The sequence below is a fragment of the Portunus trituberculatus genome, chromosome 6 (assembly GCF_017591435.1).
Source record: "Portunus trituberculatus isolate SZX2019 chromosome 6, ASM1759143v1, whole genome shotgun sequence".
Taxonomy (NCBI): domain Eukaryota; kingdom Metazoa; phylum Arthropoda; class Malacostraca; order Decapoda; family Portunidae; genus Portunus; species Portunus trituberculatus.
The window spans coordinates 2,781,389-2,806,388 of NC_059260.1; the positions used below are offsets into that span (position 1 = coordinate 2,781,389).

At 36.9% G+C, this 25,000-nt stretch overlaps 2 protein-coding genes across 2 annotated transcripts in view; both read left to right on the top strand.

The window, feature by feature from the left end:
- Nucleotides 1-22,630, top strand: part of LOC123517432 (beta-1 adrenergic receptor-like) — a 26,177-nt gene extending 3,547 nt beyond the window's left edge. Inside the window, exons 2-7 of the mRNA XM_045277471.1 lie at nucleotides 3,758-3,900; nucleotides 4,643-4,805; nucleotides 5,447-5,624; nucleotides 9,097-9,214; nucleotides 17,462-17,521; nucleotides 19,364-22,630. Of these exons, the coding sequence (XP_045133406.1) occupies nucleotides 3,758-3,900; nucleotides 4,643-4,805; nucleotides 5,447-5,624; nucleotides 9,097-9,214; nucleotides 17,462-17,521; nucleotides 19,364-20,019 (1,318 nt within the window). The 3' untranslated portion in view covers nucleotides 20,020-22,630. The remainder of the gene's footprint in view (nucleotides 1-3,757; nucleotides 3,901-4,642; nucleotides 4,806-5,446; nucleotides 5,625-9,096; nucleotides 9,215-17,461; nucleotides 17,522-19,363) is intronic.
- A 2,253-nt stretch (nucleotides 22,631-24,883) lies between these two features.
- Nucleotides 24,884-25,000, top strand: part of LOC123517937 (serine/threonine-protein kinase SIK2-like) — a 35,214-nt gene continuing 35,097 nt past the window's right edge. The window contains exon 1 of the mRNA XM_045278406.1: nucleotides 24,884-25,000. This exon is cut by the window's right edge and continues 366 nt beyond it. The gene's annotated coding sequence lies outside the window, so the exon portion shown is untranslated.

Sequence of the window (25,000 nt, forward strand, 5' to 3'; positions counted from 1 at the left end):
AGTGAGAGTGAGAGTGAGAGGGAGAGGGAGAGGTGGGCGTGGCTCGGTGGTGACGAAGTGTGCTTGTAAACATTTCCCGCCTCAACACCACCACTTCAAGACCCGTCAGTAACACCACACTATTATCACTTCACCACCACCACCACCACCACCACCACCACCACCACCACCACTACCAAATTATCTCTTTCAATTATCTCAACACACTATCTCTAAATCTCTGCACGTTTTTTCTCTTTAAATTATCTCTACAGGTTATCTCTCTCTCTCTCTCTCTCTCTCTCTCTCTCTCTCTCTCTCTCTCTCTCTCTCTCTCTCTCTCAACTCATCTCTTTAATCTCTACAAGTTAAAAAAAAAAAAAAAAAAAAATAATAATAATAATAATAATAATAATAATAATAATAAAGTGTAATATATATTTTTTTTACAAGACTAATCAGGGCAGGAAATTTTTGGCAATATAAATTAGTTATCGTTAAAGGACGTGACGAGAATAGAAAACGGGATAGCGGAGTCTGTTGCTATCCTTTTTCGCTATATTGACGCTATCTTTATCCGTTGCTATCTTTAACTGCTATTTTTAGTTGTTTTCGCTATTATTTTTTTTTTTTGCTATTTTTACTTGTTATTTACCTGTTGCCATCTATTACTGCTATTTTTAGTCGATGTTTCTCTACTGCTATCTGTTATTGCTATTTTTACTTGTTTTTTTTTTTTTTTTTTTTTTTTTTTTGTTTTTTTCTATGTTTATATTTATTATTTCTATTTTTCATTTGATTTTTCTCTTTTTCTATCTTTTATTGCTATTTTTATTTGTTTTCTCTGTTTCTATCTTTTATCACTGTTGTTACTTGTTTTTGTTTTTTTCTTTCTGTTTTTTTTTTGCTATTTTTACTTGTTTTTTTTTCTGTTTCTACCTTTTATCGCTACTTTTACTTATTATTTCTCTCTTTCTACCTTTTATCGCTATTTTTACTTGTTTCTTTTTTCCTGTTTGTATATATCTATTATTTCTATCTTTTCACTTAATTTTTCTGTTTCTATCTATTTTCGCTACTTTTTTTTTTCTTGTACCGCTATTTTACTCCTCTTTTTGTTCTATGTAAGAGAGGAAAACCAGCTTACTCTTGATCTTGCTGATCTATTTTGCTACTCATCAGTTCTTTTTTTTTTCTTGTACCGCTATTTTACTCCTCTTTTTGTTCTATGTAAGAGAGGAAAACCAGCTTACTCTTGATCTTGCTGACTCCACGCCTCCATTGGTATCTTGTAACGCTATACTCATCAGTTCTTTGCGTCTCGTGTTATCTTGTACCGCTATTTTACTCCTCTTTTTGTTCTATGTAAGAGAGGAAAACCAGCTTACTCTTGATCTTGCTGACTCCACGCCTCTCTTCCTACTGTGGCCTCGCTGCATAACAATCTCTCCTTTCTACTGCGTTTTTTCTTTCTTTTTTTACACCATGTGGGGTTTTCACGGGGATTTCTGGGCTAAAGGTGATATTTTTTGTGGTGCCTCCTATCTCAAAGCCCACCCGCTAGGAAACCGTTGCCCCGAGTGAGGAAGCCCAACCTACACTCGGACCGTGGACAGGATTCGAACCCGTGCGCTTGGAGACCCCTCGGACCCCAAAGCACGCATGGTTCCACTGTACCACGGCGGTTTATTTACCTTAGAAGACTTAAGCATTTAAACCATGCCGACAAAAAAAAAGATAAATAAAAATAAAGTAAATAATAATGATAATAAATAAATAACACTTGACATGAATGGAAAACGAGGCAAAAATTGACTTCAGTATACAGTAAGGGAAACAAGGATGCTTTCTGTATATAAGAGGGGAAAACCAGCGAACTCTTAATCTTGCTAATTTCACGCCTTCCTTCTTTCCCGTGGCCTCGCTGCATAACAATCTCTTCATTCTACAAAACTTAACCCTTTCAGTACTGAGACGCGTTTCCATATTCATTCTGGTGACTATTTGGTGATTTTATACAGCTTCAGGAACTCATGTGGGGTATTAAATAGTGCAGACTGTGGCCATTTATCTTCTGACCTCCATAGACCCTTCCTAATGTCAATAAAATGGTCCAATGGTACATAAATCTCAAGGTAAAAATGTGTCCCAGTACTGAAGGAGTTGAAATAGTGCAGACTGTGGCCATTAATCTTCTGACCTCCATAGACCCTTGCTAATGTCAATAAAATGGTCTAATCGTACCAAAAAATCCAGGTTATAAATATCCCAGTATTGAAGGGCTAAACCTAACCTAACCTAAATTCAGCATATATATAAACCTTGCAATAAAACAAACTCACGCCGAGAAAAAATGAATAAATAAATATAAGAGATACACAAACTCTAGAAACGAACAGAGAACGAGGCAAAGTGACAAGGAATATCGTAAACTGCAGTATACAGTAAGGGTAACACGGATTCCTTTTCTATATAAGCGGGGAAAACCAGCGAACTCTTGATCTTGCTAATGTTACGCCTTCCTTCCCGTCGCCTCGCTGCGCAACAATCTCTCCTTTATACTGCGTTTATTTACCCTACCTTGTATATAAACCATGCAATGAAATATACTCATGGCGACACACCCCCAAAAAATTGAATGATATATAATAATAATAAATAAAAGATACATAAACTTTAGAAACGAACAGAAAACGAGGTGAAACAACAAGAAATGCCGCAGAACTCTTGATCTTGTTAATTCCACGCCTTCCTTCCCGTGGCCTCGCTGCACAACAGGCTCATCTTTCTACTGCGTTTATTTACCTTACAAGAGGATCGGGCCGAGGACAACCAATGAAGCAAGACTCGTATTCTCTCTCTCAAACACTTCTACGCTTCACGTCCACCATTTCAGAAGGCCTTATTTGAATTAACACGAGTTTTTATGGTTCTAGAGGCAGAGTGACAAGATTTTTACATTATTAACTGAAGAAACACTCTTGAGAACCCTGCTAATCATCGCTGTGGCCTTGGAGAATAGTCGTGGTGAGAGTAAAGAGCATTTTTAAGAAAGTTTTTTTTATTGTTCTAAAGGCAGAGTGACAAGATTTCTATATTACTCGTATTAACTGGAGAAACACTCTTGAGAACCCTGCTAATCATCGCTGTGGCCTTGGAAAATAGTCGTGGTGAGAGTAAAGAGCGTTTCTTAATACGAACTTAGATCCAAAAATACCAAATAAAAAGCTGATTCTCCAAGGCCAGCCATTGAAAGAAGGTCCAAAAGTGAATAAATAAAGGAATAAAAGGCCAAAACAAAGACATGTACTAAAAATAGGATCTAAAAATAAGATAATAAGATAAAAAAATAAAGTAAACGAATAAAAAAATTGATTCTCCAAGGCCAGACATTGAAAGAAGATCCAGAAATAAGAAAATAAAAAAAAGGCCTGATTTTTTTTTTTTTTTTCTCTCGGCTTAATTGGTCACGTGACACCTTGTTTACTCTCCTGACGAGGGTTTGTTTGTTTGTTCGTTCGTTTGTTATGTAAGGGGAGAAAACTGGATAAGGTCAACAAAAATGAAATCAAGAACACACACTGATTGTTTTTCTTTTTTATTTTTTTTTTCTTTTTTTTTTTTTTTTTTTTTTAGGGTAAGTTAGATTAGGTTAGAACAATTATTAACCTTTCATCTCTCTCTCTCTCTCTCTCTCTCTCTCTCTCTCTCTCTCTCTCTCTCTCTCTCTCTCTCTCTCTCTCTCTCTCTCTCTCTCTCTCTCTCTCTCCCCGCACAGCATCCACAAGTACCTGTCCATCACGCGTCACTTCACCTGTAACGTAACGAAATGCAAGATAAGACTGATGATGGTCGCGGCGTGGGCGTGGACGATCCTCTACAACCTGTCAGCCACGCCCCTCATTGGACTGACGAAGACTGGTGAGAGAGAGAGAGAGAGAGAGACAGGGGGTGGGTGGGTGGGGGTGTGTGTGTGTGTGTGTGTGTGTGTGTGTGTGTGTGTGTGTGTGTCTGTCAAAATAAACAAGTGACTTTTATGCCTTCCGTTTCCTATGTTGTGATTCAGAGAGAGAGAGAGAGAGAGAGAGAGAGAGAGAGAGAGAGAGAGAGAGAGAGAGAGAGAGAGAGATTTCCACACCACGTTCTTTTCACTGTTTGTTTTCAAGTTATTGATAAAACAGCACAAAGTTCATTTCCTCCCACTGCTCTTGAGAGAGAGAGAGAGAGAAGGGAAGGATGCATTGATAGGTGTTGAAATCCTCATCCTTACCACACACACACACACACACACACACACTTGTTTCCTTTCATACCTACTTCTCTCTACCCTTCCTTGTCTCTCTCTCTCTCTCTCTCTCTCTCTCTCTCTCTCTCTCTCTCTCTCAAATTATTTCCTATCTTTTCTTTACTTTTCGTTCATTTCTTTATTTTTTATCTTTATTCTCTCACATTTATTATTTTTCCTTTTATCTTTAATTTTTCCCATTCACCTTTTTATTACTCTCTCTCTCTCTCTCTCTCTCTCTCTCTCTCTCTCTCTCTCTCTCTCTCTCTCTCTCTCTCTCTCTCTCTCTCTCTCTATCTATCTATCTTCAATACCATCTCTCTATCTTTATCTTTTACCTATCTCTCTCCCTCTCTCTCACACACCTAACTCCAACAGTGTACAAGAAGGGCTCCTCCCAGTGTGGCCCAGCCGTACCCACCTCAGCACTGCAGCGAGCACACTCTGCCATCAACACACTTTGCAATCTGGTTATCCCTATGGGTGTCATGATTTTCTGCTACTACAAGATATTCAAGGAGGTGCATAATCATCTGGAGAGGTGAGTGTGGGGGAGAGGGATAAAATAGGTGGGAGTGGCATTGGAGTGTGTATTTTGTGGTGTGGGGTGGGAGAAAGGGTTAGGGGTGCAGGCCAGAGAGGTTTCGATATTAAATTGTTCATGTAGAGTATTTTGTAAGGTGGTAAATGTGTTTCTGGGTTTGTCTATGATTTATTCACTATTTTTTTAAACTGTCCTAATTGTTTATTCATTTATTCATATGTTATCTCTATTTCCTGTCTTGTTTTGTAGTTTTTTTTTTCTTATTTATCTCTTTCCATTCTCTCTCTTATCTATCTCCTATTCCTTCTTTCTTTTATTCCATCTTCTGTATCCTCTTTATCTATCTATTCATTAATCCATACGTTCTGTCTATTACCTGTCTTGTTCTGTAGTTTATCTTACTCATTTCTTTCTATTCTTTCTCTTATCCATCTACTCCTATACCTTCTTTCTTTTAGCCATCTTCTGTGCCCTATCTATCTATTTATCCATAAGTTCTGTACTCTCATCCATCTCTTTCTATACTCTCTTACTCATCTCCTCCTAAATCCCCCCCTCTCTCTCTCGCTCTTCCCCATCTTCTGTACCCTCTCTCTCTCTCTCTCTCCATCCATCTATCGATATGTTCTCCCCTACAGGATGCGTGAGATAGCCGACCAGGGCGTGAGAAACAGTTACATCCAGCAGAAGCAGATTACCGTGACTCTTCTCATTGTGCTGATCTTCTTCTTTGCCTTCTGGATGCCCTACATCGTCTACTCCATGTCCCTCGTGTTTCTGGGAGAGGAGAGAGTGGATCCTGTCTTCAATCCCATCGTAAGTGAGAGGGAGAGGGACGCGAGGTGATGGGTAAGTTATATATGTCTATTTCTTGGTTATCATGTCCCTCCGTTGTCACACACACTCTCAAAGCTGCGAAGTTCCGTTTTAGGTCTCTAGGAAGCTGTTATCGTCGATCTCAGCACCTCTTAAACTTCCCGGCCTCCCGTCACGCGCGTACTCACACTCACTCACTCACACACACACACACACACACACACACACACACACACACACACACATCATTTACACTCGATGATAACAATAGTAATGCTGCTACAACAACAACAACAACAACAATTGCCGCTACTACCACGACTACCGCTACTATAACTACTTTACTTCCTCATACACTTCTATTCCTCATTTCTTCCTCCTCCTATTACACTTAATTAATTTCATTGTGGGGACATGCCTGGAAATGCCTTGAAAACCATGAAAGTTGAGTGAAACATTGAGGGAAGAGACACTGGAAGGGGGGAGGCACCGTCTGTGTGTGGGTTTGGTGACGTGCGAGTGGACACATGAACCAGGACATCACCATTTCCCTCATTTAAGGCGCTTTGTGGGTTGTTTGTCCGTATCCGTGAGTAATTCTATCATTCCTGCACTGTCTGAGTCTGGAAACACAGGGGAGTGTTGGTAAACATTGGTGGGGTGACCTGGGGAGAAGGCACTGGTGAGGTGCTCCCGTGGCCGAATATTTACGTAATTCATTCATTTTGAAAATCGAGAAAAGAAAGAAGCAGCCCAGACTGAAATGCACTACACTTTTAGACGCAACAAAAACTTTAACTAGTAACCAATACATAAAAACGTTACCGGGCGTTGTGTTTACGTTGCCGAGTCCAACGATTCGTCTCTGTTTGAACACAACGGCGCCAAAAACACACCTTATGTCGAGAAGGAAATCACAGCTGGTCTGCATTGTATTACATTTTCTGAATAAGAAAAATTTTCGCTTTCCAGCCAAATAAAGAAAACACAGATTACTTGCCCTATAAAGATTTTTGTTTTCCGTTATGGTAGCGTAAAATATTTTTTACTCGAAAATACGAACAGTTAGACTAAATATTCTTTGATGTAATTACTTGTGTCGTATTTCTCATATTTTTCCAGTGTTATATCAAGCACCAAAACAATCCTAGACGTTCGAATTAAAAAAAGCATATATCTCACTATGATTAAACCGTCATTTATTTTCAGAAACAAAAACACCGCTAGACTCGATTGTATCATGGCTTTAAACTTGCTCTACTATGCTAATAACAAATAAAATATCAAAACAATGCCAACTCCATTAATAAACCAGAAAAAATTGTACCCAAAGGCCGAGAAGGTTTTTTTACACATCTGATGGCGAACTCCTCCTCCTCTTCCCTCCCCCTCACACTCCACCTCACCCCTCCACTTCCTCCTCCTCCACCTCCTCATCCACGCAGGGTCACAAGAACACCTAGAAACACATGGAAAAGCCGAGAGATCACCCTTAATGTGTCGTGGAACTGATCAGGTAATAATGGCAGGGACGAGGCAGGGGGTCGGAGTGGGCGCGGGGCAGTGGCTGGGTCGTGCAGGGTCGGGTTGCCGTGGAGACTGTGGTGGTGGGGTGTGGTGTGATTGTGGTGGTGGTGGTGTGGTGTGATGGTGATGGTGGTGGTGTGTGTGATGGTAGTGGTGGTTTGTGGTGTTAATTCGACACTGCCATAAATTCAACTGGTGTGTGTGTGTGTGTGTGTGTACTACTGCTACCACTATCACCACCACCACTACTACTACCACCACCACTACTGTAATTTAAATCAAACCAAATCAAATGGGTAAAAATATAGATAAAAAAAAAGGACAAAGAAAGAAATAGGAAAAAAAGTATATCAGAGAGAGAGAGAGAGAGAGAGAGAGAGTAAGAGTAACGTGACAGCAAGAGAGAGATAGTGAAGATGAATCATGATACTAAGAAAAGAAAAATGAGTAAAATGAGATAAAAAGTAGAAAAATAAAATAAAATAGATGAAATAAATAAAAGATGGAAGAGTTTTGTTATCCATTATTCATTGTAATTAGTGAAGAAAAGTGAGGTTAATAGTAATAATAATAGTAATGTAAAAATAATCTAATAGTAATAATAATAATGTTTGTGGTGTTTGAATGTAATTAATTAGTTTGTTAATAAGAGTTTAAGCATTTCTAGTTATATTTTCATCTAGTTTTTTTTTTTTTATTCATTTTTGTTAGGCATCATTCAACGTGGCCATTTAATTCTTCAGTCAGTTAGTAATTCATTTTAATAATCTCTTAATAGAGTTATTTAGCCATTATATTCATGTCAAGCAACTCTCTCTCTCTCTCTCTCTCTCTCTCTCTCTCTCTCTCTCTCTCTCTCTCTCTCTCTCTACACACACACATCCTGTCATACACAGATAAGGCACACCACAGCCTGGGTCTTCAGAGTAAACAGTGGACAATTATCACATCACAAGCATTGCCTAATATAATCTTACTTTCTCTCCCTCACAACACACAAAGCTCATCCTACAACACACAGGGCTCTTAATACAACACAGAGCTCTTAATACAATACACAGAGCTCTTTATACAACATGTAGAGCTCTTTATACAACACAAAGGACTCTTAATACAATATACAGCTCTTAATACAACACAGCTCTTTATACAACATGTAGAGCTCTTTATACAACACACAGGGCTCTTAATACAACATACAGAGCTCTTAATACAATACACAGATCTCTTTATACAACATGTAGAGCTTTTAATAATATAACATTGCCTAATATAATCTTACTTTTTCTCTCTCACAACACACAGAGCTCTTAATACAACATGCAGAGCTCTTAATACAACATATAGAGTTCTTTATGCAACACAGAGCTCTTTATACAATACATAGAGCTTTTAATAGTATAACATTGCCAAGGCAGTCTCCCCAGCCTCTCAACTATTAATGTCTCCCCCTTCCTACTCCTTTAGCCCCTCTCCTGTCCCATTCCAGCCCCTTCAACTCTTTTCAGCCCATTCCAGCCCCCTTACACAGCCTTACCAGTATCTCTCTGTCTCTTCCTCCCCTTTCCTACTTCTCTACCCCTTTACAGCCCCATTCCAAGTCATCCAGCCCCTTTACATAGCCTTACCAGGACCTCTCTATCTCTTCCTCCCCTTTCCTACCTCTTTAGCTCCTCTCAGCCCCATTCCAGCCCTCTCCAGTCCCTTTCAGTTCCCTTACTCAATCTTACTACATGTACCACCTCCCTAGCTGTTCTTACTTCTTTACTCCTCTTCCAGCCCTTTCTAACCTTTTTCAACCCTCTTCTCTCACCTTCCAGTCGTATTCTACCCTCTTCCAGCCCCTGCCAGCCATCTTCCATCCCTGTTTCACCCCTCTTCTAGCCCTCTTCTTCCCACCCTCCTTCATTTCCTGCCAAATACTTACCTGGGCCTCACCTTTCAGAGTTACCTGTTTGGCTACATGAACTCTGCCTGCAACCCTGTCATCTATGCCTTTCGCTCCCCCTCCTTCAGGCGCAGCTTCAAGGAGATCATCTGTGGCTCCTCATCGCATTTACGAGGTACTGTGTGTGTGTGTGTGTGTGTGTGTGTGTGTGTGTTGGGATGTGATCTTATAGTATCTAGTCTCTATTTCTTTCTTTCTTTCTTTCTTTCTTTCTTTCTTTCTCTCAATTCTCTAGCTTTTTCTCACTAATCTCATTCTATATTTTGTTTATGAGGGAGGATTGAGAATGAAGGGAAAGGTGATAAAAAAGAGATGAAGAGGGAAAAAGAATGAAAAGGAAATAGGTGAAAGAACCAGAAGGAAGTGAAAAAGAGAGAGAGAGAGAGAGAGAGAGAGAGAGAGAGAGAGAGAGAGAGAGAGAGCACACCCTTCTACCTATATAGTTCCCTTCTCTAATGAGTAGTAATTAACTCAGGTGTGCATTGCCAACCCTTCCCTTCCAGTAGGTGCAATTAACAGGTGACTCAGGCAGGTGTGTCCCAGGTAGTGCTTGTTGCTAATTAGTCACACCTCACCTGTGCTTTGGTCCAGGTGGTTCATTCTCAGCCAGGTGTGTGTTTTTTTGTTTTTTTAATTGTTATTGTTTTTTTTTGTTTTTGTTTATTTGTTTATTTATTTTTGTTGTTGTGTTGTTTGGCTCACACGCACATGGATGTACAAATTTACACACACGCACACACACACACACACGCACACACACAGTAAAATATTATAAAAGAGAGAGAGAGAGAGAACTAATTTTAAAAGATAGAACATTACAAACTTAATTTAACCCTTTGGAGAAACACACACACACACACACACACACACACACACACACACACAATAATTAATCTGAATGTTTAAATAAGATCTTGTATGCAAAGTTACTTAAATTAATCTCCCCACAGGTATCTAAATTAACCCTTTCTGAGTCAACAGGTGAACTGGCAACTAATGGAGAGAAAATGATAATAAAGTAGAATGTTAGATAAGAATTGTTAGATAAAGATTGGAAGGGAGGAAAATATGAAAATAAGGGGAAAAAATGGATTATAAGTAGAGATAAGTGGAAGAAATGGATTATAAGTGGGAAGATTAATGGAAAAGTGGTTTATAAGTAAGGATAAGTAGAAAAATGGATTGTAAGTACAGATGAATGTAAAAAAATAGATTGTAAGTACAAATAAGTGGAAAAATTAATTAGGAGTAAGAAAATAAGTGAAAAAATGGATTATAAGTAGGAATATAAGTAAAAAAAATGGATTACAAGTTTTAAGTAGAAAGATAAGAGAGAAAATTGAATATAAGTAAGAAAATAAGTGAAAAATATTATTAAAAGTATCAAATAAAAGATAAGTGGAAAATTTGATTATAAGTAGAAAGATAAGTAAAAACTGAATTATAAGTACAGATAAGAGGAAAAAAATGGATTATAAGTAGGAAGATAAGTAGAAAAATTGTAGTGAAAATAGGAAAATAAGTAAAAAGTTGATTATAAGTAGATAAGTACAAAAATTGGATTGAAAGTAGAAAATAAATTTTAAAAATGGATTATAAGTAGGAAGATAAGTAGAAAAATTGTAGTGAAAATAAGAAAATAAGTCAAAAAGGGATTATAAGTTTTAAGTAGGAAGATATAAGTAGGAAAAATTGCTTATAAGTAAAGATAGGTGGGAAAATGGATAAAAGAAGTGGATTATAAGTAGTTAAGTAGGAAGATGAATAAAAGAAATGGATTATGAGTTGTAAGTAGGAAAACAAATAAAAGAAATTCAATATAAGTAGTTAAGTAGGAAAATAAATCAAGGAAATGGATTATAAGTATGAATATGAGAATTTACAATAAAAAAGAATCAATAGTGAAATATTAAGTTATCGAAAAATTAATTGCAAAAAAAAATATGGAAGAAAAAATAAAAAGAAAAAGGAAAAAAAAAAGAAAAAAACTATAAAAAGAAGAATTGATTGTAGGAAATAAAGAAAAATAGAAAAAAAAATAAGTAAAAAAAATAGGAAGTTACAAGTTATAGAAAAATAATTAATAGGAAAAAAATATTGAAGAAAATAAAAGAAAATAAAGTAAAAATACAATAAAAGGAAGAATTAATAATAAAAAATGAAAAAAGAAATTGAAAAAGAGTTATAAAAAAAATAATAGCAAAAATAAAACATTGAGGAAAAATATAAATGAAAAACAGAATAAAAAGAATTAATAGTAAAAATGAAAAAAAAGTAGAAAAAAAGGAAGTTACAAATTAAAGAAAATAAAAAAGTAAGAACTAAAATAAAAGGAAAAAAACAATAAAAACAAGAATTAACAATAGTAGATAACAACTAGAGAGAAAAAAATAGCAAAAAATATAAATAATTAAATAAAAATAAATAATAAATGAATACACCAATAATTATCACCATCCCAGACTAATCAAACATGGAGCAGGTGTGTTAATGAGCAGCTCAGGTGTAAACAGGTGTTGTGCCTTGACAGGAGGGAACCACAGTTGTGTTTCGTGGCGCAGTGTTCCATTGGATAAAGAAAAACACGCTGGTAAGGAGAAACATTTGTATACCTCACCTGTTCTGCTAGTTTGTGCGTCCGTATGTGCGTTCATATCTTCTGCACTGTGGCTCACCTGTCCCTCACCTGTCTGTGTGTTGTGGTCACTCAAAATTGGTGTTTGTGTGTAAAAAAATTCTTTGAGAATATATTAACTCTAGTGATTTTGCAGTGGTGTCTCTTAAACTGTGACTGGAGCCATGAAAGTACTGATAATTTGAGGGAAATGTAAATAACTTCCACTATTGTCTGTTAAACTGTGACTGGAAATATTAAAAGACTAAGAAATATCAATAACTTTTAGTAGAACCTGTTAATCTTGTCTGTAGTGGAAGTTATTGTGTGTTTTTAAGGGTGTTTTCAAGGTTCTGTAGTTTGACTGTCTGTAGTGGAAGTTTTTGGGTGTTTTTAAGGGTGTTTTCAAGGTTCTGTAGTTTGACTGTCTGTAGTGGAAGTTATTGTGTGTTTTTAAGGGTGTTTTCAAGGTTCTGTAGTTTGACTGGCTGTAGTGGAAGTTCTTGTGTGTTTTTAAGGGTGTTTTCAAGGTTCTGTAGTTTGACTGGCTGTAGTGGAAGTGTTTGGGTGTTTTCAAGGGTGTGTTTGTGGTTCCAGTGGTAGTTTAAAAGTTTCTAGTGGAAGTTATTAGGATTTTCAAGGGTGTGTTTGTGGTTCCAGTGGTAGTTTGACAGGCTGTAGTGGAAGTTATTGGTGTTTTTAAGGATGTTTTCATGGTTCTATAGCTTGACAGGCTGTAGCGGAAGTTATTGCTGTTTTCAAAGGTGTTTTCATGGTTCCAGTTGTAGTTTAAAAGGTTCTAGTGGAAGTTACTGGTGTTCTCAAGGTTCCAGTGATAGTTTGACAAGTTATAGTGGAAGTTATTGCTGTTTTCAAGGGTGTTTTCATGGTTCCAGTAGTAGTTTAAAAGGTTCTAGTGGAAGTTATTAGGATTTTCAAGGATATTTTCATAGTTCCAGGGATAATTTGACAAGCTGTAAGGGAAGTTGTTGGTGTTTTCTGTGGTTGTAGTGACAGTTTAAGAGGCTGTATTGAAAGTTACTTAAGTTTTCAGAAATAAATTATGTGGGTATGATATATTTAGATGTCTGTGTTTATGTGTTAGGGTTCGGTTCTAAATGTGAAAGGTATTTATTTGAAGTGTCGTGATGTGTGTGTGTGTGTGTGTGTGTTGTGCATCATGTAAGTGTTTAGTCATGGTTTATTGTCATATTTAAGTGACGTGGGTATTGTTATCAAGTGTTTTTGTATAATTTAGTTTTTGCTCTCTATTTTTCTTTAGTCTTTCCCGTGATGCATATTTTTATTTTTCCTTTTGATTTTCCTGTTTTTTTTTATACAGATCTTTGTTATATTATTTTTTCTTTTCTTTTTCAGATTTTTTAAGTTAATTTGTCTTTTTTGGACAATATTATCATTTCACTATATATTTTTAAAGTGTCTGAATTCTTGCTTTTAATTTTGTAATACGATGATTTTTTTCTACAGATTTTGAATGATTTTGTATATTAACCCCTTCAGTACTGGGACACATTTTTACCTTGAGATTTGGGTACAATTAAACTATTTCATTGACATTAGGAAGGGTCTATGGAGGTCAGAAGATTAATGGCCACAGTCTTCACTATCTTAATCCCCCACATGAGTTTCTGAAGCTGTATAAAATCACCAAATAGTCACCAAAATGAATATGAAACTGCGTCATGGTACTGAAGGGGTTAATTTGGCAAGCTTTGAATCCTCACTCCTCTTTTTTAATTTTTTATTCTATTTTATTTATTTATTTTTTTATTTTTTTTATTCTGGCATCAAAATTTTATAACAATGCTGTCTTAACTCACTCAGCTTGCCAATCAATGTGTATGTGCTTTCTCTCTCTCTCTCTCTCTCTCTCTCTCTCTCTCTCTCTCTCTCTCTCTCTCTCTCTCTCTCTCTCTCTCTTTCTCTTTCTCTTTCTCTCTCTCTGTGCTGTCAGCCTCTAATGCAAAGAAACAGTCTTGTGAACCACTCTACTATACGACATGAGCTTACCAATGCCACAGCAAGGCCACACACACCCACAGCAAGGCAACACAGCACATACCCTGCCCCACCAACACCGCCCCTTCACAATGAGACTCTTCCCTACCCTTTACCTCCAATCCTGACACCACAGCAAGGTCCCACTACCATCTCTGACAAACCACTACCACTATCAGCCCTGCCTCTTCACAATGAGAGTGTTTCCTAGTCCTTATCAGCAGACCCTACTCTTCTCATACCTTGTCCAATCTCATCCCTTCCTGGACCCTTGCAGATGAAGACCTATATGAAGAAAATCAGGACTTTTTGCAATATGGGAACTATTGTATGCACCAAGTAAAGCCACCGGTGTTTGAGGGAACTTTGCGCCTTCCCCACACCCTCAGCACCGCCTCACCACCACCACCAGCAGTTGTCACCACCAAAATTGAGGAGCCGAGGGAGTGTGGTGTGGTGTAGTGGTGTGGTTGTGGTGATGATGGTGTGTATTGTGGGTTTTGTGCATGGTGGTGGTGGTGCATATGGTGGTGGTGGTATTCTGGGGTTGCTTTTTGGTGTTGTGGTTGGTTTGTGGTGATGATGGTGGTGGTGATATGAGAAGAAAAATGATGTTTAACTTGTTTTTTTTTTCTTATTTTTCTTTTTTTCATGTTTCCTTCATTATTTTTGTTGTGGAGTTAAACACACACACACACACACACACACACACACACACACACACACACACACACACACACACACACACACACACACACACACACACACTGCCTGCTCTCCCTGCCTACTGTGTGTGTGCTCAACTATAGATATTGAACCCTGCTAATCCTCTGCCAACCTCTACCAACCCCTGCCGACCCTTGCTCATCCTTACCGAACTTACTGACCCTTGCCAATGCCAGCTGAACCTTGTCAATCTCTGCCAACCCCTGTCAATCCTTACAAATCCCTGCCAACCCTCTACCAATCCCTGCCAACTCCCTCTGATCCCTGCCGATCCTTACCAACCCCTGCTGATTCTTACTAACTGCTGTGTCCAACCCTATAGATACTGACCCCCTGCCAATGCCTGCCAACCCTCTTCCATCCCCTACAATCCCCTGTCAACCCCCTTCTAATCCCTACCAAACCCTACCAACCTTGCCAAACCCCTGCCAACTTTTACCATCCCTTGCCAACCCTCATCAATCTCTACCAATCCCTATCAACCCTTGCCTGCCCCTGCCAACCCCTGCCTAGCTCTGCCAATCCTTACCAACTCTCTACCAACCCCTGCCAACGTCTACCATCCCCTGCCAACCCTCATCGATCTCTACCAATCCCTGCTGATCCTCCACCAACCCCTACCAACCCTTGCCAACCCCTGCCGACCCCTGCCAACCCCTGCTGACCCCTGCCGCTGGTGTTTCAGGGACGGCTAAGATAGAGGAAGGCTCGCAGCAAGACCAGGATTCGGATGGGACGGCAATTAAATACCTTGAAGCTCAGACTTGATTGGCTAGTGGTAAATGCCTGTTTTAATTGGGATCTGTGTTGGCGTGTGTGTGTGTGGGTGTTTTTGTTGGTGTTTGTGTGTGTTTGTGGGTGTTTTGGGTGTTTTTGGTGTTTTGTGGGTGGTTTTGGTGTTTTGTGGGTGTTTTTGGGTGTTTTTGTGTGTGTTGAGTGTTTGTGGGTGTTATTGGTGTTTTTTGGTGTTTTTGTGTGTGTTTTGGGTGTTTGTGTGTGTTTTGGGTGTGTTTTGTGTGTTTTGGTGTTTTGGGTGTTTTTGGGTGTGTTTTTGTGTGTGTTTTGGGTGTTTGTGTGTGTTTGTGTGTGTTTTGGGTGTTTGTGTGTGTTTCTGTTCATTTGGGTTTGTTTTTGTTTGTATATTTGTTTGTTTTTGTTTGAAATGGCTGTCTTGGGGTGTATATTGGTGTGTGTTTGTGTGTGTGTGTGTGTGTGTGTGTTTTTTTTTTGTTTTTTCATTTTGTTTATCTATTTATTTTTCTTAATCTTTATTTAAACTGATGTGTTTTATCGAGTGTTTTAATTGTTTTGGATTTGTGTTTGTGTTTTTTTTGTTTGTTTGTTTGTTTGTAGTTGAGTTGCGCTTTGTTTATTTGCGTTTGTTTTGTTTCATGTATTTGTTTGTTTTTTTGTTTAATTAACTTTTCTTTCTTTTTTTAGAGGGATTTTCTTGTTGTAGTTGTTGTTTTTAATGGTTTGTTGTTTGTGTGTTTGTTTGTGTGTTTGTTTGCTTGTTTGATTAATAGTAGTTGCTGTTTCTCTTCATTTTTTTTATTTCATTGTTTTTTTTTTTTTTCATTTATCTTATTTATTTATTTGTTTATTTATTTATTTATTTATTTTGCTTGTGTGTAGTTGCTGTTTTTATTTGCTTTTTAATCCACCGCTTTATTTATTTACCTGTTTTTCTTTTTTCTTTTCTTTTTCTCTTTTTCTTTTATTTATTTATTTTTTTTTCTTTCTTTTTCTCAATTTTCTTTGATGTAGTAACAAATATTCAACACACTGTATATATTTGTGCTGACTAATTCCGTTTTCTTTCTTTTGTTTTTTTTTTTTTTTTTCGCTATTCAAAAACAAGATGTGTGTTTTAATTGTTCTCCTCTACCAGTGTTTTGTTTAGTTTGGCTTTTATTTTAGTTCTTTATTTATTTATTTGTTTTGTTTTTTTGTTTTTGTACGTAATATTCCGTTATCCATGTTTTTTGTGTTTGTTTGTGTTTTTCTGATGCGTGTTTTAATTGTCTTCATCTACCAGTGTTTTATTTAATTTGGCTTATTTCTTGTACATAATATTCCGTTATTCATGTTTTTTTTTTTTTTTTTTTTTTTTTTAAGATATGTGTTTTTATTGTCTTTTAAGATATGTGTTTTATTTAGTTTGACTTTTTTTTTTTTTTTTTTGTATATAATATTCCGTTATTCATGTTTTTGTTGATGTTTTTTTTAAGATATGTGTTTTAATTCATGTTTCTGTGCTTGTTTTCATTAGTTTGTTTTATTTTGCTTCCTCTGCTGTTTTTATTATTTTTCTCCTTGTTTTTTTTACTTGTGCCATTCAAAAAAGCAAAAAAAAAAAATATATAAAAAAACTTTCACGTCATTCCTTACATTATACAATGCAAATAACGTTACTTAAAACATCAATTTCATCTCTGCCACACACCACTTCATTGCCCATACATACATACATACAAACATACACACACACATACATACATTCATTCATTCATTCAAACTACTTTATACACCTTTTCTATTTTCTTCATTAATTTTCCTTCACTTTGTTTCCTCTATGACTTTTCTGTGTGTTTCCTTGTGTTTCCTTGTGTTTTTCTGTGTTTTCTTGTGTTTCTGTGTGTTTTCTTGTGTTTTTCTGTTTTTTCTGTATTTTCCTGTATTTCCCTGTGTTTTTCTGTGTTTCCCTGTGTTTTTCTGTTTCCCTGTGTTTCTGCGTGCTTTCTTGTGTTTTCCTGTGTTTTTCTGTGTTTTCTTGTGTTTCTGTGTGTTTTCTTGTGTTTTCTGTGTTTTGTGTTTTTCTGTGTTTCTGTGTCTTTCTTGTGTTTTTCTGTGTTTTCTTGTGTTTTTCTGTGTTTTCTTGTGTTTCTTTGTGTTTTCTTGTGTATCCCTGTATTTCGTGTTTTTGTGTTTCCTTGTGTTTCCTTGTATTTCCTCATGTTTCCTTGTGTTGTGGTGTTTGATCGAGTGTGTGTTATATTTCAGGTCCGCGAGACAGCATTCTTATCTCCTTCAGGCGATCGATCTTCAGAACCAGTGAGAGGGGTGAGTGTGTGTATATATGTATGGGTGTATAGATGTGTGTGTGTGTGTATTTACCTAGTTGTATTTACCTAGTTGTATTGTACAGGGTTCGAGCGGGCCTTATAGTGTTCTGTCTCCATATCTCCATTTATGTAGTTTTTCTTTAAAGTTATGCACACTATATGCTGTAACAATTCCATTTTTCCACCGTTCTGTGTGGAAAACTGTATTTTCCAATATCCTTCACACACTGCCTCATCCTGATCTTCTTTTCATGTCCACTTGTCCTTCCATCTTCTTCCACCAACAGCACCATGTCTTCTTTGTCTATCTTTTCAATATCATTTTCTATCTTATACATTGTTATTAGGTCCCTGCGTTCTCTTCTAACTTGTAAGGTTGGCAGTCCCATTTCCTTCAGTCGTTCTTCATATGTGAGGTCCTTTAATTCTGGCACCATCTTAGTAGCAATCTTCTGTATCCTTTCCAATTTTCTTATATCCTTTTTAGAGGTGGCAGACCACACCACTGCTGCATATTCCAGCCTTGGGCGTATCATGCTTGTGATGATTTTTTTTCATCATATCTTTATCCATGTAATGAAATGCCACTCTTATATTAGTCAACATCCTATATGATAGTCCAAATATCTTGCTAATGTGTTTAACAGGACTCAGATTTTCTTGTATGATCACTCCAAGATCTTTTTCCTCTTTAGTCTTCATTATTTGCTTCTCCCCCATCAGATGGTTCCATACTGGTCTTCTCTTACTCTTTCCTAGTTCCATTATGTGGCATTTCTTGGCATTAAACTTCAATTTCCACTTCTTGCTTCATTCATAAATCTTGTTTAAATCTTCCTGCAACAGCAGACAGTCCTCTCTGGTTTTGATAACTCTTAGCAACTTTGCATCATCAGCAAATAAATTCATATAACTGTTTATCCCAATGTGAATGTCGTTTACATAAACTTGAAACATAATGGGGCTAACACTGACCCTTGTGGCACTCCGCTAGTTATTTTACCCCAAGATGAGTATGTATCTCTAATCACAGTTCTCATTTCCCTATCCTTCAAATAATCTCTTGTTCATTCGAGCAAGGTTCCACGCAGTCCTCCTATGTTCTCTAGTTTCCAAAGAAGTCTTCTGTGCGGGACTTTATCAAAAGCCTTTTTAATGTCCAGGTATACTGTGTCTACCCATCCATCTCTGTTTTCAAGTCCTGCAATAGCTCTCGAGTAGAAGCTTAATAAGTTTGATACACATGACCGACCTGTCCTGAACCCAAATTGTCTGTTTGATATGACTTGCTCCTCTTCTAGAAATTTAACCCATTTTTCTTTGATAATTATTTCACATAACTTCCCTACGACACTTGTAAGTGACACTGGTCTGTAGTTTAATGGTTCAGTTGTCTTTCCTCCTTTAAATATTGGTGTGTGTGTGTGTGTGTGTGTGTGTGTTTTGAGAGTTTAATAGAATGTTGAAATGGTGAATGGCTGTTGTGATTGATGAATATTTAGTTCTCTATTTCTTTATCTGTCTGTCTATCATTCTACTTTCTTATCTATCTATCTCTGTATTTATTTACCTATGTGTATAAATTTCTTTCATTCAATCGATCTATCTATCTGTTTATCTATATATCTCTCTATCAATCTTATCTACTTATCTATCTATCTACTTATTTCTCTCTATTTTATCTCTTTTATCTCTCTGTCTGTCTCTTTGTTTATTTCTCCCTCTGTCTGTCTGTTTCTATCTACTATCTATCTACTTATCTCTCTGTCTCTCCCTCTCTCCCTCTCCCTCTCCCTTCCCCTCTCCCTCACTTCTCTAACCAACGCCGCAACACCCCCAGGACAAACATACCAGCCTACCGCCTCCGTGCACAAGACCAGGCCGCCCCGGAGAGCCTCACAGCCACACACCACCCACCTGCTGCCCCACAACACCCCAAAGGAGGCTAATGGCACTGCAGTCACCGTAGCCAGCCCCAAGAACACCCCAAAATTAGGGCCAAGTGTGAGTGTGACGTTCAAGGGAGACAGCGACACTCAACTAGACACACAGATAGACACACACTCCTGCACTGTGGATATAGATAAATACTACCCAGAATGGCAACCTCTCCAGCTACAGTTCCCAAGCAACCACCTGAGTAGAAGCTGCCAGGAAATCATCAAAGCAACGTCTAGTATTATGAATCGTTCTGTCTCTGCTGGGGACATTCCGAGCCTGGCAGGGGACAACAAACAGGCACAGGAGAAGGCAGAGGTGGCGGCGGATGTGGCTTCCAAACGCCGGCATAGATCTGAAGTTCACCGCCCGTTAATGTGGCAGGCGAGTGTGGACCATCTGACCCCCGTTGGTAGAAGAAGAAGTGAGGCGATGGGGAGGGAGCGAGTGAGAGCAGGACAGCCACAAACACAGACACAGACGCACTTGAGGGTCAGGACGATGATCAGGAATTTCAGGAGGTCTCTTAGTGATTTGTTCAGCATTGAGGAGCATTGATAGCAAGACCCAGGGCTGTGTGGAGGCTGTTTAGAGGCGCTGTGAAGCTGTGTTGGGGTCTGCAGGGCTGAGGACTCAATGCAAGACCTCCCTGCATCTCAGCCCCTCCTCCTGGAATGAAAAATGTGTGTAGTGAACATTGACAGTAGGGCCCAAAGCTGTGTAGGAGCTGTGTGGTGCTCTGTGGGGTTGTGCAGGGCTGGGAACTCAATGCAACACCCTGCCACACTTTAATCCTGCATCTCAGCCCTCTCCTGGAATGAAAAATGTGTGTAGTGAGTAATTTGTACAGCATTGAACATTGACAACAAGGCCCAGAGCTGTGTAGGGGCTATGTGGAGCTGCGTGGGGCTGGGAACTCAATGCAACACCCTGCCACACTTCAATCCTGCATCTCAGCCCCCTCCTGGAATGAAAAGTGTGTGTATTGAGTAATTTCTACAGCATTGAACATTAATAGCAAGGCATAAAGCTGTGTAGGGGCTGTGTTGGGGCTCTGTGGAGGCTGTACAGGGCTGGGAATCCAAAGTAAGACCCTGCCACCCCATCCCTGCATCTCATCTCACTCAAACTATAATTGCTATCACCATTATCTGTGTGTGTGTGTGTGTGTGTGTGTGTGTGTGTGTGTGTGTGTGTGTGTGTTGACTGTTCCTGGATAGGTGTTTAGAGTAGTGCATGAGTCACAGTAAGGCACAGTGGCTCTTGTTGTGGTGTTGTGGTGTTAGTCAGTGAAAGAATGTACCTAATGTTTGCCTTGGTTATGTTGGCACCACTGTCAGCGTTGTGCAGTGTGGTGGTCAGTGTAAAGAAAATGTGCAAGACTGATTGGAAAGGAAGAAAAGAAGGATACAAAATTGATTGGAAAGGAAAAAGAGAATGATAAAAGATTGATTGGAAAGGAAAAAGAGAATGATAAAAGATTGATTGGAAAAGAAAAGAGAAGGACGCAAGATTAATTGGAAAAGGAAAAGAGAAGATACAAAATTGATTGGAAAGAGAAAGAGAAGGATACAACACTGATTGGAAAGGAAAAAGAGGATAAAAGATTGATTGAAAAGGAAAAAATAGATTAAAAAGGAGAATTCAGGAAATGTTAAATAAAGTGAGGAAGTGTAATGATTGACTAACAGAAAGTGAAAGACAATGCTTAGTGGTGGATGAAGCAATGGTAGTCAAGGCAAAGAAAAATACAAAAAAAGAGAAAACTTAGACAGTACAAAAGGAAGACAAGAAGACATTACAAACACACAGAAAAATCAAAACAAAAATGTAGTATTAGAAAGTTAATACCCTTCAGTACCAGGACATGTTTTCATCTTCATTCTAGAAACCATTTTGGCAATTTTATACAGCTTCAGAGACGTATGGTAGGATTAAAATAGTGAAGACTCCGGCCATTAATCTTCTGACCTCCATAGACCCTTGCTAATGTAGGTAAAACTGTCTTAACACTCAAACTCGTGATAAGAATGTGTCCCAGTACTGATGGAGTTAATGTGATGTAGTAAGCAATGGAGATTAAGTTTGAGGTTAATGAAAATATACTGCAAATTCTTCTATCTATAAATGATTAAACATGTGGAAATAAGATCAAAAGAACAGTATTTTTAATTTTTTATAGTAAATATTTTTTCAGTGTGCTCTACTTAATCAGCAAGAGTGATTTTTGAGGTTAACACTGAAAAACTTACAATTATTCCAGCTATGAATGTAAATAGTTGGTTAATCAAATATGCAGAAAATCAAAAAATAAAAAGTAGATAGTAGTAGATATTATTAATGTGATCTGCTTAACAAGAGAGATTAAGTTTGAATATAACACAGAAAACTTTTAAAATTATTCCAGCTGTGAATGCAAGTGAATACGTGGTAGTGAAAGATGCAGAAAATGAAAGAAGTAACATATTATTTTTTTTTTTTTTATTATTATTATTATTATTATTATTGTGATCTATTTAACAAGGCGTGAGTTTGAAGTTAATGCTGGAAACTTTACAAATTAGTTTAGCTATTAATTGCAAATACCTGATACTCAAATAGGCAGAAAATCAAAGGAATAATAAGTTGGTGTTATTAATGTGATATAATTGACAAAGGAAATTATATGTTTGAAGTTAACAATGAAAACTTTACAAATGGTTCCAGCTGTGAATGCAACTACCTGATACTCAAATAGGCACAAAATTAAAAAGGAAAAGTAGTAGTAGTAGTAGTAGTAGATATTATTGATGTGATCTACTAAATAAAGGAAAATGAGTTTGAAGATAACACTGGAAACTTTACAAATTATCCCAGCTATGAATGCAAATAGCTGGTAATCAAATATGCAGATAATCAAAATAAATATAAAAGTAGTAGATATTATTAATGTGATCTACTTAACAAGAGAGATTAAGTTTGAAAATGACACTGAAGACTTTAAATCACTGATACTCAAACAGGCAAAAAAAAAAAAAAAAAAAAAAGTAGTGGTAATATATTTTTAATGCGATCTTCTTAACAAGGGAAATTGAGCTTGAAGATAACACTGGAAACTTTATAAATTATTCCAAGTGTGAATGCAAATACTTGATAAGCAAATAGACGGGAAATCGAAATAAAAAGTAGAAATAGAAAATAAAAACGAATTAGTAGCAGTAGATATTGTTTATGTGACCTACTCAACAAGGGAGAATGAGTTTGAGGTTATCACAGAAAACTTAAAATTACTCCAGTTATGAATGCAAATAATCAAATAGGAAATCAAAATAAAAAAAGTAGTAATAGTAGTAGTAGTAAAGATTTCCTAAGTAACTTTAATTCCTTACCACAGAATAAGGAAGAATATAAGATGAAAAATACTGCTTTACAAATTGTTCTAGTTATCAACACAGACTCATAATAAAAAAAAAAAAAAAAATACGTGTACAAAAACAATCAAAATAAAATATAATATAAATGGTAGATACTTTATGAATGACTTAATAAACAGAACTGGTTATCATTTATTTATTTATTGTATTTATTTATTTTCTTTCTTTCGTTAATTTGTATTTTCATTTATACAGTTCTGCATAAAAAAAAAGAAAGGAAAAAAGAAAGAATACATTTTTATCCAGTACCATATTTATTTATTTTTTTTCATTTGTATTTTATGAAGTATACAATTCTTCATAAAAAAAGAAAAGAAAAAGAAGTAAATTTTTTCCAGTACCAAAGAACGTTGTATATAGAGCTTAAGGGTTTCTACAATATACTTAAATTGTGTAGAAATAAATGTTTTGTTAGTTATATATTATGTGTACCACGTATGTATGGATGTATATTTTTATTTTTGTTTTATATTTTAGTTTCTAGTTTATAGAAAAGAAATATGCTGCTTTTTTTTTTTTTTTTTTTTTATTATTATTATTATTATTATTATTATTATTATTATTATTATTATTATTATTATTATTATTATTATTATTATTATTATTATTATTATTATTATTATTATTATTATCATTGTCATTATTATTTGTCATTATTATTATTATTATTATTTTCATCACTATTATTATTAATATTGTTGTTATTATTATTATTATTATTATTATTATTATTATTATTATTATTATTATTATTATTATTATATTCTTAAATCATATCATATTATCACCATAACGTGTGTGTGTGTGTGTGTGTTCTTTTTTCATGTCGTGTATTGAAATATATGTTTTTCAATGTGAATTTCTTGTATTATTACCCACTATTATTATTATTATTATTATTATTATTATTATTATTATTATTATTATTACTATTATTATTACTATTATATATATTTTTTCTCAGACTGCAGACCTTCCCAGACCAAGACACGTACGAGGATTGCAGAATAGATCAATGAGAGAGAGAGAGAGAGAGAGAGAGAGAGAGAGAGAGAGAGATGGTAGGGAAACATTCTCGCGACTTACTCTTTTTATAATTCTCTCTCTCTCTCTCTCTCTCTCTCTCTCTCTCTCTCTCTCTCTCTCTTAATCCCCCTTATTACTATTATCTTTTTTTCACCACGTTAATTACAATCTTATTTCAGGTAGAGAGAGAGAGAGAGAGAGAGAGAGAGATGACGTCATTCTCAGGTAACCCTTCTCGTTAGTGTCTTGTGAAGGAGGAGGAGGAGGAGGAGGAGGAGGAAGAGGACGGGGAGGCAGAGGAGGAATGAATCGAGAGAGGGAGGAAAGAGATAAACTGAGAAGAGATGTGAAGAGAGAGAGAGAGAGAGAGAGAGAGAGAGAGAGAAGCATAAATATACGAAAATGAAAAAAAAGTGGAATTAAGAGAAAACTGAAGAAATAGAGAGAGAGAGAGAGAGAGAGAGAGAGAGAGAGAGAGAGAGAGATTCATCTATAAGCTATAAAGACGAAAAGAAAACGTATCATCATTCTCTCTCTCTCTCTCTCCACAAAAATAACAGAGATAAGAAAAAGAAACATAACACTGGCGAGAGAGAGAGAGAGAGAGAGAGAGAGAGTAAACGTTTTCAGAAGAGCATACGTGGTCCTTGGTATTGCATTATCTCACTCAACTAACGTTTCTCGGAATATCAACAGAGAGAGAGAGAGAGAGAGAGAGAGAGAGAGGAACCTAGCTAACGTTTGTGATCATGCCACACACCAACACACAAACACTACCTCTTAATTTTGTACCATTTTCTCTCCCTGTACCGCGCGTGGGAGGCTGTACCGTGGCATGCTGGTGGGAGAAGGATGCCAGATGATGCATGGATACGGTACGAGGCTGTACCTGTGAGTGTACCGGTGCAGGACCCGCTGAAGTACGGCACCGTCACTCACATCCTCTTGCCTGTGTGCCATCCCTTGAGGTGCCGAGTCGCAACTTCTGGTAACACTTTTTAATTTATATATCATGTGGTTTGCGGTGCGTGTGCGCGTGCGTGGGGGCGTGTGTGGATACGTGGAGTCCTTCTCGGGTCCGTGTACGTGGGGGACACGCC